Source organism: Halichoerus grypus, chromosome 5, assembly GCF_964656455.1.
Source record: "Halichoerus grypus chromosome 5, mHalGry1.hap1.1, whole genome shotgun sequence".
Classification (NCBI taxonomy): domain Eukaryota; kingdom Metazoa; phylum Chordata; class Mammalia; order Carnivora; family Phocidae; genus Halichoerus; species Halichoerus grypus.
In genome coordinates, this window is record NC_135716.1 from 36,839,486 (window position 1) to 36,852,361 (window position 12,876).

The 12,876-nt window shown below is 35.0% G+C and overlaps 1 protein-coding gene across 3 annotated transcripts in view; it reads right to left on the reverse strand.

Moving 5' to 3' along the window:
• VPS13B (vacuolar protein sorting 13 homolog B) overlaps window positions 1-12,876 on the reverse strand; it is a 741,629-nt gene that overhangs the window by 256,613 nt on the left and 472,140 nt on the right. For all 3 annotated transcript variants that reach the window (XM_078072177.1, XM_078072178.1, XM_078072179.1), the window contains 2 exons: window positions 5,175-5,301; window positions 3,646-3,789 (listed from right to left, as the gene is read on the reverse strand). In XM_078072177.1, coding sequence (XP_077928303.1) covers window positions 3,646-3,789; window positions 5,175-5,301 — 271 coding nt within the window. The remainder of the gene's footprint in view (window positions 1-3,645; window positions 3,790-5,174; window positions 5,302-12,876) is intronic.

Genomic DNA, 12,876 nt, shown 5'->3' on the forward strand with positions numbered 1-12,876 from the left:
CATACTGGAAGTCCTTGCTAGTACAATAAGGCAAGAAAAGGAAATAAAATTATTACAGATTGGGACAGAAGAACTGTCTCTGTTTACAGATGGCAGGCCTGTCCATGTAGAAAATCTGAAAGAATCAACATGAAAACTCTTCAAATGAATAGGTGATTATAGCAAGGTTGCAGGATATAAGGTTAATATGCAAAAGTAAATTACATTACATTTCTATATACTAACAATGAACAAGTGGAATTTTAAATTAAAAGCACAATAGCATTTATATTAGCATACAAAAATTAAATATTTAGGTATAAATCTAACAAAATATATAGAAGATCTATATAAGGAAAACTATAAAACTCTGATGAATGAAATCGAAGAACTAAATAAGTGGAGAATATTCCATGTTCATGGATAAGAAGATTCAATATTGTCAAGATGTCATTTCTCAACTTAATCTATAGATTCAATGTATCCCAATCAAAATTCCAGGAAGTTATTTAATGGCTATTGGCAAACTGATTCTAAAGTTTACAGAGTCAAAAGAGCCAGAATAGCTTATACAATAATGAAAGAGAAGAACAAAAATGGAGGACTAACACTGCTATACCTTAAGACTTACTATAAAGCTACAGTAAACTGAGGGTTCTAGAGGGGAGGGGGGTGGGGGGATGGGTTAGCCTGGTGATAGGTGTTAAAGAGGGCACGTATTGCATGGAGCACTGGGTGTTATACGCAAACAATGAATCATGGAACACTACATCAAAAACTAATGATGTAATGTATGGTGACTAACATAACATAATAAAGAAATAAAAAAAAAGCTACAGTAATCAAGACAGTGTGGTATTGGTGAAAGAATGGACAAATATGTCAGTGGAACACAACAGACAGCCCAGAAATAGATCCTCATGAATACAGTCAAATGATCTTTGACAAAGGAGCAAAAGGAATATAATGGAGCAAAAACAGTCTCTTCAACAAATGGTGCTGGAACAACCAGACATTTACATGCAGAAAAATGAATTTGCATACAGACCTAACCCCCTTCAGAAAAATGAACTCAAAATGGACCATAGACTTAAATGTAAAACACACACTATAAAACTCTTAGAAGAGAACATAAGAGAAAACCTAGATGATCTTGGGTATGGTGATGCCTTTTTAGATACAACACCAAAGACATGATCCATGAAAAAAATAATTAAAATTAAAAACTTCTGCTCTGTGAAAGATAGTATCAAGGGAATTAGAAAACAAGCCGCAGACTAGGAGAAAATATTTGCAAAATACACATCTGATAAAGCACTGTTATCCAAAATAAGCAAAGAAACACTTAAAACTCAAAAGTAAGAAAACAACCCAATTAAAAAATGAGGCAAAGAATTTTACAGATACCTCACCAAAGAAGCTATGCAGATGGAAAATAAACATATGCATAGGAAAAGATGCTCCACTTCATTTATCATCAGGGAGATGCATTTTAAAACAATAAGAGATACCATTACACACCTAATAGAATGCCCAAAATCTAAACCACTGAAAACACCAAATGCTGGCGAAGTTGTGGAGCAACAGGAACTCTCTCCTCCAGTGCTGGTGGGATGCAAAATGGTACAAGCTACTTTGAAAGAGAGTTTGGTGGTTTCTTACAAAACTAAACATATTCTGACCATATGATCCCCAATCACACTCCTTTGTATCTACCCAAAGGAGTTGAAAAGTTCCGTCCACACAAAAGTCTGCAGATGAATGTTAATAGTAGCTTTATTCCTAATTGCCAAAAGCAGGTAGGTAAAGAGTTAACAACAAATTTGCTAAGTTGTATAAATTCCTAAAACACATCAGAAATCTATGAATTAGATTTCACTGATATGAGAGATTCATAAACTTGGCACACATAATATAGTAAAGTCAAATATTGTTTCCAACCCAATTTGCTTCAAGGACTTCATCAAAAATGCCATGGGAAAATATTTTTTTGCTCTATTCATTTTCAGGTCATGTAATTACATCCTTATGGATTGTCTAATGTATATCAGAAAAAAGTTGATATTTTAGAGACTGCATAGCTCTATAACCCTTTTAATTTTTTTTTTTTTAAAGATTTTATTTATTTATTTGACAGAGAGAGACACAGCGAGAGAGGGAACACAAGCAGGGGGAGTGGGAGAGGGAGAAGCAGGCTTCCCGCAGAGCAGGGAGCGCGATGTGGGGCTCGATCCCAGGAACCTGGGACCATGACCTGAGCCGAAGGCAGATGCTTAATGACTGAGCCACCCAGGCGCCTCCGCTCTATAACCCTTTTAAAAAAGATACTGAGCAAAGGGTGCCTGAATGGCTCAGTCGGTTAACTTTTGATTTCGGCTCCGGTCATGATTTAGGCTTATGAGATCAAGTCCCATGCTGGGCTCCGTGCTGGGAGAGGAGCCTGCTTAAAATTCTCTCTCTCTTCCTCTCCCTCTGCTCCGCCACACCCCCCCAAAAAAACCCCAAAACAAACAAACAAACAAAAAACACAAGAAAAAAGAGATACTGAGCAAACAGAAATCATGGGTGGTAAAAGATGTCAGAGAATCTTCATTTATAAAAGTTAAAAGCTTTAACATTTTAAAATAATTTTTTAAAAATAAGACTGAGAGATTAATGTAATAGTTATAATCCACAAACTGTGGTAGAATGCAAAGAGCACTGACTTGAAAGACTTATATTAAAATTTCAGTTCCACCATTTTTTAGCTATGTATGAATGATTTCAGGCAGGTCACTTACCATCTCTGAGCCCCAAGATCCTAATATGTAAAATGATAATGATGCCCATATCAACCTCACAAGGTGGTTGTGATAACACGCTCAAAGATACAATGAGTTAACTTACATGAAAGTGCCGGGCACACTGACTAGCATCAAGTAGCTCTCAGCAAATACCTCTTCCTTTCCTTCTTAATAAATAGAACTCAGAGTCTTCTGTATAACTCTTGACAAAAATAAAATCAATGTCTTTTTCATAGATGAACGGTTTCTTCACTTGAGTTTTTATAGGAGATACACTCTAAGTATAGATAGGATTATAGAAGTATGGAAACAAAAAGCAAAGAAAACATATCTTGAGAAGCATCTAATAAGCAGCTTTCTTTGTTTCCCGCTGACATGCTTTGTGGTTACAATGCAGGCTTCCAATGTACACCGGATCAAAATTAAAATTCTAGGCAGGCATTCAACTTTTATGATTGCGTCCATTCTTCACTGAGCGTGGGAAACGAATGCTTTAGAAGTTATTTATTGAAGATATTCCCATAGTACTATTACAAAGTTCACTTCCAAAAGAGGTCCTATCCCTGTAATGTATCTGAGTAAGTGAAAGCTATACCAGGTTTCTTGCGTTGTACTTTAAAAATTGCAGCAGGATACTAAAACCATATTTTTAAGAGACTTTTCTGAGGCTAGGCCACAGCAATTTTGCAAAGGTCCATGACAGGAAAAGAGACTAAACAAATTTCAAAAATAAAGAACACCAATCTAAAATAATTTATGACCATATTTTGAATAAAATTAAATACAGAATAATTAGCAGAAAGCATTTAATTATACTTTTCCTATTATGAACGTAAAGTTGGCAGAAATGCAGTAAGACTAATCAAAATCAGGTAATAGTTACCTCTGTGGCCTTGCTTGATGGTTCCAGTCCAATCATATTTGCTACTATTAACTGATGTAAGAGTTGAACTTGAGCCACACTTAGGAAGAAGTCCAGGTTTGTGGTTATATTCACTTCCAAGGAATGGCCACACACTAAAATCTCCTGAAGGAAAAAAAAAAGTTGAATACAGATAAAGATACATGATAGCCATTAGATGATAATTTATCATTCTTACTTATTTGACCTTTACCATGTTGATGAATTCTCCTGGGACTCAAGTTCATATGTTAATGAGAAGAGCAGAAATGGAGAGCACAGCTACTCAACATAGTTTAATGGATTAATTTAATAGACATTTATGAGGTCCTGCTGTGCTCTGGGCCATGCGCTAGTTGCAGGGAAACAAACTAACAACACAAACACTAATTTTTTTACCATTTCATATACATTTGGCTTTTTCATACCCCAAACTACTAACATCATTTCCATATGTAAGTGATGATGTAATTCTTTAGCATAATCCTGTTCATTCATTCAAACCAACAAATATTTACTGAGCATCTCCTAAATAACATGTACTATACTCAGCTGCTAGGGATAGCACAAAGAGTAAGGTTGGCTTTGAATGGCAAGCTGCTCTTGAGGAGATTACAACCTAGTGGGCAGACAGATGTAAACAGGCAATTGTAGGCAAGAAATTACAATCACAAGTGGTATGGTTTGAGTATTCTCCAAAGTATACACTCCAAATGATTTATAACAAAATAGTGCTGAAGCCAAAGATAGCTAGACTAATTAATTTCACTTCTTCGAGCTGCTAAAATCTTGGCTGCATTAGGTAGATGTCCACTACTTAACTGATGCTGTTCTGCATAACTTGAGTCACTTCAACATTCATCATTGGAAACCCATTCAGGGAAGGAAAGAAGAAGAAAAAAACAGACCCGAAGTTTCACTTAATAAGCAGAAGTTCTGTCTCCTGTCATGAAGAGAATGTGGACAATGTTTGAATGCTTGGAAATATCCAAAGAACCTTCTCCTTACTAGTGTCATCTAAGGGAATGGATTTAAGGAGACTTACAATGGGTCCAAATGAAAACTACACAGTGCAGAGTAGATTTTAATACAGCCACAAAGAATAGTATGTTGGAAATGAATATTCCTTTTGCTTTTTGGGTTAAATAACCTTCCCCCCCACAAGTTCCCTGTATTTACTTATTATAATTAGAATTCTTATTCCTCACGCACATGTGTGCTCTCTCTCTTCCTCTCTAACATAAATAAATCTTTAAAAAAATTATAAAAAGAGGATAGAAGCAGTTAATAGGATTGTTATGAGGATTAAATGAGTAACTACATGAAAAGCAGTAACAGTACTAGAAAGTATTCATTAATTTTTAGTTATAATAATAACATTAATAATAAGCAATTTGACATCCTGTGCGCTAAAACTAAGAAAATCCCTAACTTACAAAGAGAAGCTATTCCATATACTCTATATATACTCCATTATATAGACTAAAATGAAACCTAAATTAAGCTCTCACCTCAGTGTGCATATTTTCTGGAGAAATTATTTTGGTGAAAATGATAGCAGGTGCTCCAGTTATTCGGACAGAAAAATCTGTTAAAATGGGAGTCAAAATTGCTCTTCTTTCTTGATGTCGCCGTATGCTAAAAGATAAAGTAAAAAATTATTAGCCATTTCATTTTTTTCAAGGCTTTTTTTTCATTAAATTTGTACAAGTGTTCACTACAAACAAGTATGACAAAACTACATTATTATTTTGAGTGCCTATTTGTACAATTTATAGTCATAGTTTTACAACTTCAATTCTTAACTTCAGATTAATAAAAGATAGCATAAAATTACTGAGAAATCCAGATGCAGTTAATTTCATATTAATCTCATCCTTTCAACAAATTACTTGGCTTTTAATTCCTTTTGTTCTTACAAATAGTTTAATCTTTTGTTACCAATAATGAACTTCCTATTTTGGGATAATTTTTAATTTCTTATTTTTACTATTTCTGACCTAGTTGGCAACTGCCGTCTTTCCAACCTCATTAGGTTCACAAGTATATCCTCTTAATCTCTGAACGACCTCCTTTTTTTAAGCTCTAAGAATCATCTCAATTCGTGGATTATTATTACACATACAGTTCATGAAATAGCTTTTGTGACTTTGATACTGAACGCTTCTTAACAACAACCATGTATGTGAAGTAAAGTCCATTACTAGCCCCATATTACTTACAAGGAAATGAGGATCAGGGGCTAGGTTAAGGCCACCTAAAGGGAACAAAGGTTGCACTGTTGGGTCTGATAGCAGAATAGCATTTGGCCTCTATTTTAATTCTTCCTTATACATTCTCGCCTTTGATCATTTATTTAGCACAATATTTCTACTTTACATTCAAAATTGCTAAATGCTAATAATTTCAAAGGAAGTACTGCATACATGGTAGAAGATGAAATTGGAAAACACTGTTAAGAAACTAAAGCTTGAGTTAGTACAGTTCTTCAAGTCTACTATCCATATTCTAAGTTTTCATTTTATGAAATAATACAGTTCTACGTTTTACTAGCAAGCTGTACCTCAAAATTCCTTGGAGCCATTAACTTAATATTCCTTATAAACATGTCTCTATTATTCACTTATAAAGTGATAAAGTTGAGATGAGAGAACTGGCCTAAATTATCTCATGAAAAAGCCCCGATAAAACTCAAGTCTTTCTACATCGTTTTCTTCCAGAGTAGTCTAGAAAGTACAAAGTACTAGTATCTTTTGTTCAAATTTGCAATGGGCAAAGCTTTACATGGTGTCTGCCAAAAAAGCAAATTGGATCATCTGGTTCTGTGACACGTAAGTATTGGATTTCAAGAAAGTCAATTTTAAAGAATTAAGAGATCTGGTGAATGGAGGGTAACAGGAAGAAGTATTAAAATCTGTGAATACAGAGGAAAGGTTGTGATCCTGAGAGACACCATAATTATAGCTTAATAGCTCAAGTTCCATAAAATGGTCAATGTGAGAAACATGTAACATCTGATGTGCTCTCATAGGGGAATGTTAAAATATATGATGTATTAAAAATACCTTAAAATGGAAAAGATGGCAGGAAACCAAATAAGAGCAAATATTAACGAAAACACCCAATGGAAAAAAAAAGTATTTATACATATCATATCTTCCCCAGTATGTGATGAATTAAATTAGTAACACAACATCTGAAAGACTTATGACCTTAGAAATAAAAAAAACTTAAGTCAACAGTCCTATAAAACTGTAACTTTTCTAGTACATAATGTTAACTTTTCTTTTGTGTTATATCTTGTAAGTCTTTGAGGTAATGATATATATATTTTAAATCATTAAAAGTTTTTATTGACTGAAATACTTCAAAAGAAATAGATACTGAAAAAAATCACTACAATAATTAAATTCTGCCAATATTCTACTAGATAAGAGCATAGGATTTAAAAATTAAAAATTTTCCAGAAATGATAAACAGACTCACTAAAATAAAATACATAATATATGGGTAAATAGCATTTAACATATAGCTCAAGAAAAAAAAATCAATAAACTAGAGTATACATTTAAGAAAATTCCAGGAATGTACTAAAGTAAATTTTAAAATGGAAAATTTAAAAGGAAAGGTAAGAGACACGGAGGGGCAGGTCCAACATATTTAATTTGTGTTCCAAAAAGAGAAAACAGAAAGCAAGGAAAAGGGACAAAGAGTTAATGGCTGAGAACTCTCCAGAACTGATGAAACGTAAGAACCCACAGATTCAAGAAGTATACTGAGTACTGGTTTAGAAAAATACAATAAAATCTACAATCAGACATCTCTTGGTCAAGGAGCTGATCACCTACAACGAATGAAAGATAGTAAAACCAGCTAGAGAAAACAGGTGATCTGTAGCATGCTAAGACATATGACATTAGGAGAGCTGTGGAAGAAATATTTCTCTGGTATACTAGAACAATGATTTAACGTATTTCTACACTGTCCATAGAAACATGGAAATGGAACAGTGATTTGTACCTGTCAGCTAACATAGAGGATTAAACCCACAGAAATTTATAAAACCCTGTGTGAGGATATAAAAACAACTGACAATCATAAAGTGCTAAACAAATAACAGGAAAGTAATCATATATGTTAACAAAAACTCTTCAGTTAATTTCTGGGAAGAGTAGATTATAAGTAAGGAAAAGTATGGTTCTCTGAAATCGTTAGTATGCAAGAAGGCATAGGTATGTGCCACCTATACCCATGAAAATATATGTTTAGGAAGGCTCTGGTCATTTTTCCTGGGCTCCGCAAATTATGCTAAGGTTCTTCTGCCCATCTTCCATACATTTTGGAATAATGCTGTAGGAAGTATTAAAGCAGTTTAAGAACCCTATTTCAGAAAAAATTGCATATTATGAAAGACTATACATAAGTAGGAACAATGGTACTAAGGTTTCCAAAATATTCCACTAAAAAGAATAAAAAGTGCTAGATGGTCTGTGTGTGCATCGAATGGTTTTTATTCAACATGAGACTTTCTTGGTATGGCTTTACAGCTGAGCTTCAGATAGAAGATACCTGACCAGAAGATAAACTTAAGTCTTGTTCTGGTAACCCTCTTGCAGTGGTTATTCCTCAAAATAAAAAACAGTAATATTCACAGCCATTTATTATAAACAATCTACTAATTGGAAAACTGTTACAATTTTTTTTCAGATTTTTAAAAAATTTTATTTTATTATGTTATGTTAGACACCATACATTACATCATTAGTTTTTGATGTAGTGTTCCATGATTCATTGTTTGTGCATAACACCCAGTGCTCCATGCAGAACGTGCCCTCCTCAATACCCATCACCAGGCTAACCCATCCCCCCACCCCCCTCCCCTCTAGAACCCTCAGTTTGTTTCTGAGTCCATAGTCTCTCATGGTTCGTCTCCCCCTCCGATTTCCCTCCCCTTCATTTTTCCCTTCCTACCATCTTCTTCTTCTTCTTTTTTTTTTTTTTTAACATATAGTGTATTATTTGTTTCAGAGGTACAGGTCTGTGATTCATCAGTCTTACACAATTCACAGCGCTCACCATAGCACATACCCTCCCCAATGTCTATCACCCAGCCACCCCATCCCTCCCACCCCCCACCACTCCAGCAACCCTCAGTTTGTTTCCTGAGATTAAGAATTCCTCATATCAGTGAGATCATATGATATAAAATGGAATATTATGCAGCCATTAAAAAACACGAAATCTTGCCATTTGCAACGAGGTGGATGGAACTAGAGGGTATTATGCTAAGTGAAATAAACTTATTATTAACTGTACTTATTTGCAGAGATTTCCTCTTATTTTTAGATAGAGGATTCTTATTTATTTATTTAATTTTAAAGTTTATTTATTTAAGCAATCTCTATACCCAACGTGGGGCTCAAACTCACATCCCCAAGATCAAGAGTCACACACTCTTTCCAACTAAGCCAGCCAGCTGCCTAGATAGAAGGTTCTTGAGGGTAATATGAATTCTTTATAATTTAAAAATAAAATATATAATTAAGAGTTTAAACCTATTTTGGTGTTTTGAGTTTTTTCCCAAGAGGAACACTATCCAGTGATCTAATGGAATTAAAATAAAATCCAAACTCCCTTTGACCTATAAAGCCATTCATAATTTATTCCCTTCCCTACCCTAAACTTTACTTATTCTTCTTTTCCTCTCAGCCAGGCATGATCCTTAAGTGTGCAAAACTGATTTCTACTCAAAGGTCCCTGCTCTGTCAGAACAATCTTGACACAAGCACTCCAGGGGTATTTGCATGGGTAACTCATTCTTGTCATTAGGTATTAGACTAGGCCTAATGTAAAGAAATTTCCCAGGGACGCTTATCCCATTATACTGCCATATTACTCGCACAGCATTTATCACTGTGTGAAATTTTGAGAACATGGACTGAGTTTCCACTATTGTGCCAGGCCCCTCTGCTAGGTGCTGGAAATATAATGGTAAAGATGGATGTGTGCAGCTCAGTTTAGCAGAAAAAATAACTAAAAATAATCATAAGGTAGGATAAGTAAAATGATAAGGAAAAAACATGCATGTGTGGAAACCTCCAGTAGGGGACCTAATTAACTTATAAAGACATATAAAGTATCTGTGAATAATGCTACAAGAACTACAACCTGAAATGAGGATAATTTAAAGGTACATTTAAATAAAATGCTAGTAAAATTTATTTGGGCAAAATTAAATAATGTTAAAATATTCTCATTCTCTAAACAAAACAAAGCAAGAAGAAATAAACAAAAATTACCCCACCCAAACAAACTAACAAACCAAAACTATGGCTAATATATTTGTGATGGAGTTCACAAGTATTACATTCATTTCAGTCTCTAAAAGAAGGTCTTATGGGTATAGCCGTATTGAAATATCAACTTAATTCAATTTTACAGAGATGTTCAATTGTTAACAGCTCTGGTTATAGTTTCCAGTTGTTTATATCTATAGTCTGGAACTCTTGCATCTAACTCTACTTGATAGCTCTTTTTTCAAGGAAAAACTTCAAAATAAAGCTTCATGGAGGAGGGAGAAGTCAGGGGACTGCTGTGTTTCTCAAAGAAAAAGACATCACAAATTGAGTATATCAATGGGAATCTACCAAGGGAAAAACGGACAGGGGATTTATGTTATTTTATTTCATTTTTAAAGCTTTAATAACATGTATCAATGTACCAAGTGCAGTGCTCAAAGAATAATACTGCATAATATATAAAAGTTATATGCTGTACATATACTTTTAAGTAAATGTTGATATATATTTGTTTGGATCCTTCTCTTAAAATGTTGAAGGACAGAAACCTGGCTATTCAGGGTTTTGGACCAATCAGGGCATTATTATCTATATTTACATGTATATATATATGTATGTATGTATTTATATATATAACAATTATGATGTTAGGGGCTGTAAGAACTACAAATTAATTGACATTATAGGGGGTTTTAAAATTTTATGCTATACTATTGTGATGACTATATTCAATTTAAATATTTTCTGATTTTTTGAGTACCTACTGTCTGTAACTATGCTAAGACACAAAGAAGACGACTGGCCAAGCCAGATCTGTCCTTTTATCTCTATGCCACCCCCCTTCAGCTTGCCAAGGACACCCTTAGCTGATACGTAAGGAAGAAAAACCACGGCCTTCTCCCCTCCACACACGTTCAAGCACTAATCACCATGCAAAAGGGCAACAGAGACTAGGTGCGTAACCTGCATGTGGCAGACATTCAGTACAGGTTATTTTAGTTCTCAGTACTTCATTTCCTCAGCTTATAAAATAAGCCCAGACATAGTAAAAATGGTTGCTAAGAGAAAAAGAAACAAAAGTGATTAACTAACAATGAACTTTTGCCTAAGTGTAAGCTTAGGGTCAGAACGCCGAGTATAAGAAAAGTAGTTGAATGAGAGAAAGCAAATCAGGGTTCTATACTTAGCTCTACTTTTAAGTGACATTGCACAAGGCAAGGAACCTCCTCAAACCTAGTTTCTTACGGTGGTTTTGTTCTGTAACAACTTGCTAAGATCGGTCCAGAGTTTAGAGAGAAAACTGCATGAGATTTGGAGGCATGAGGAAACTAAATACTGGCCAATATTCTCTCAAAGGCATGCTTTGTAAAACAGTGAAATTCCGACTCAGCGGCGCAGGCAGGTTCCAGCTTGTCCTTCCTCTCCTCGGGTTCTGTGACCAGCTCTTTTTCTGACCACTGGCCCTGCTGACTACGCAGGCTCACCCCCTTGACAGAGGCAACAGCCTCCCATGGACTTCTCTCCCAGCCTCCAGTGGTCCCTCCAGTGGCTGGACATGCCTGTGACATGTCTCTGATCCACAGTCCCCTTTAGATCCTTACTTCACAGCTTCTTCCACAATTGAGCAAGGCCTTATTCCTAAAATAAATCCCTTATGCTCTAATACTTACAGTGGTTCTGCTGCCCTGACTGAATCCTAATGTATTCTCTCAATGGAAAAATTGAGGTTTTAGAAGGAAAAGATCCACAAATTTTAAAACGTGATCATTTTTATGCTTAACTTCCCTACTCCCTTCTCCCCCAACATACACACAGAAACACATTTTGATTAAAGACAAAAGCTGAGTAATGTACGCAGGAGGAATGAATGAAAACTATTATAAAGGCTGTTATTTAAAATTGGTCAAGGGGAGGGAGCAAATTATTCTTCACTGAATAGCTTTTTGTATCTTTTGATTTTACCTGTAATGCCTATTGAGAAACAAAAATATAATCATATTAAGGTTCTGCTTATATTTCTATCAAGATTAATCGGCACTACTAGGCTACATCAGATCTAAAATCTCTTGTCTTCATTTGAATCAGTACCTCTCAGAAACATTCAGTCACTTGATCTACTAGTTCTACTTAATTACTTAATCATTCAATCTTTCCTTAATTCACTCAACTCTTTATTAAGTACCTGTTATGTGCCAAGCATAATATTATGTACTGGGTATTCAGAAGTGGGTAGAACATGCCACATTTTCATACTCCTAGCCTTTGAATCTACTGCTTTTTTAGTTCAAAATGCCCCCTCGCCTCTCCTGCCGCTCAGATTCCGTGGAAACAAATTCAGAAGTTATATACTCTGTGAGACCTTCCCTGAAAACCCACCCACAGAGGTAATCATTCATTTCTTTCTTTAAATTTTCTACTTTGTACCTATGTCAATTTTAGATTTATTGTGTTATGTGTCTGTCATATCTATTAGCCTGAGATGTCCTATGTACATGGAATGTGTTTATCCTGATTTTGATGTGGCTCTTCCATAATCCTAAACATCCTATATTTATGTCTACCATAGTACTTTACTCCCTGCACTCTAAAAGTGTGTAATTAACTATTAATTTTTTGATTGGACACTGATCTCTGTAAGGGACAGGAACATATGAGAAATTATTTCATTTTGTTTCTCTAGTGTAAAAGACATTCTATGGCATATAATTGATGTTCAAAAGTCTTAATTTGCGACAAGCATGCCAAAGCCATTCAAGGGGGGAATGAAGAGTCTGGGTGCTGAGGCAAACGGTGCTGGGACAACTGCATATTCACATGCAAAAGAAGGAAGTTGGACTTTTACCTCATACCATATACAGAAACAAACAAAAACTCCTCAAAATGGAGCAACAATCTAGCTATGAGAGCTAAACCC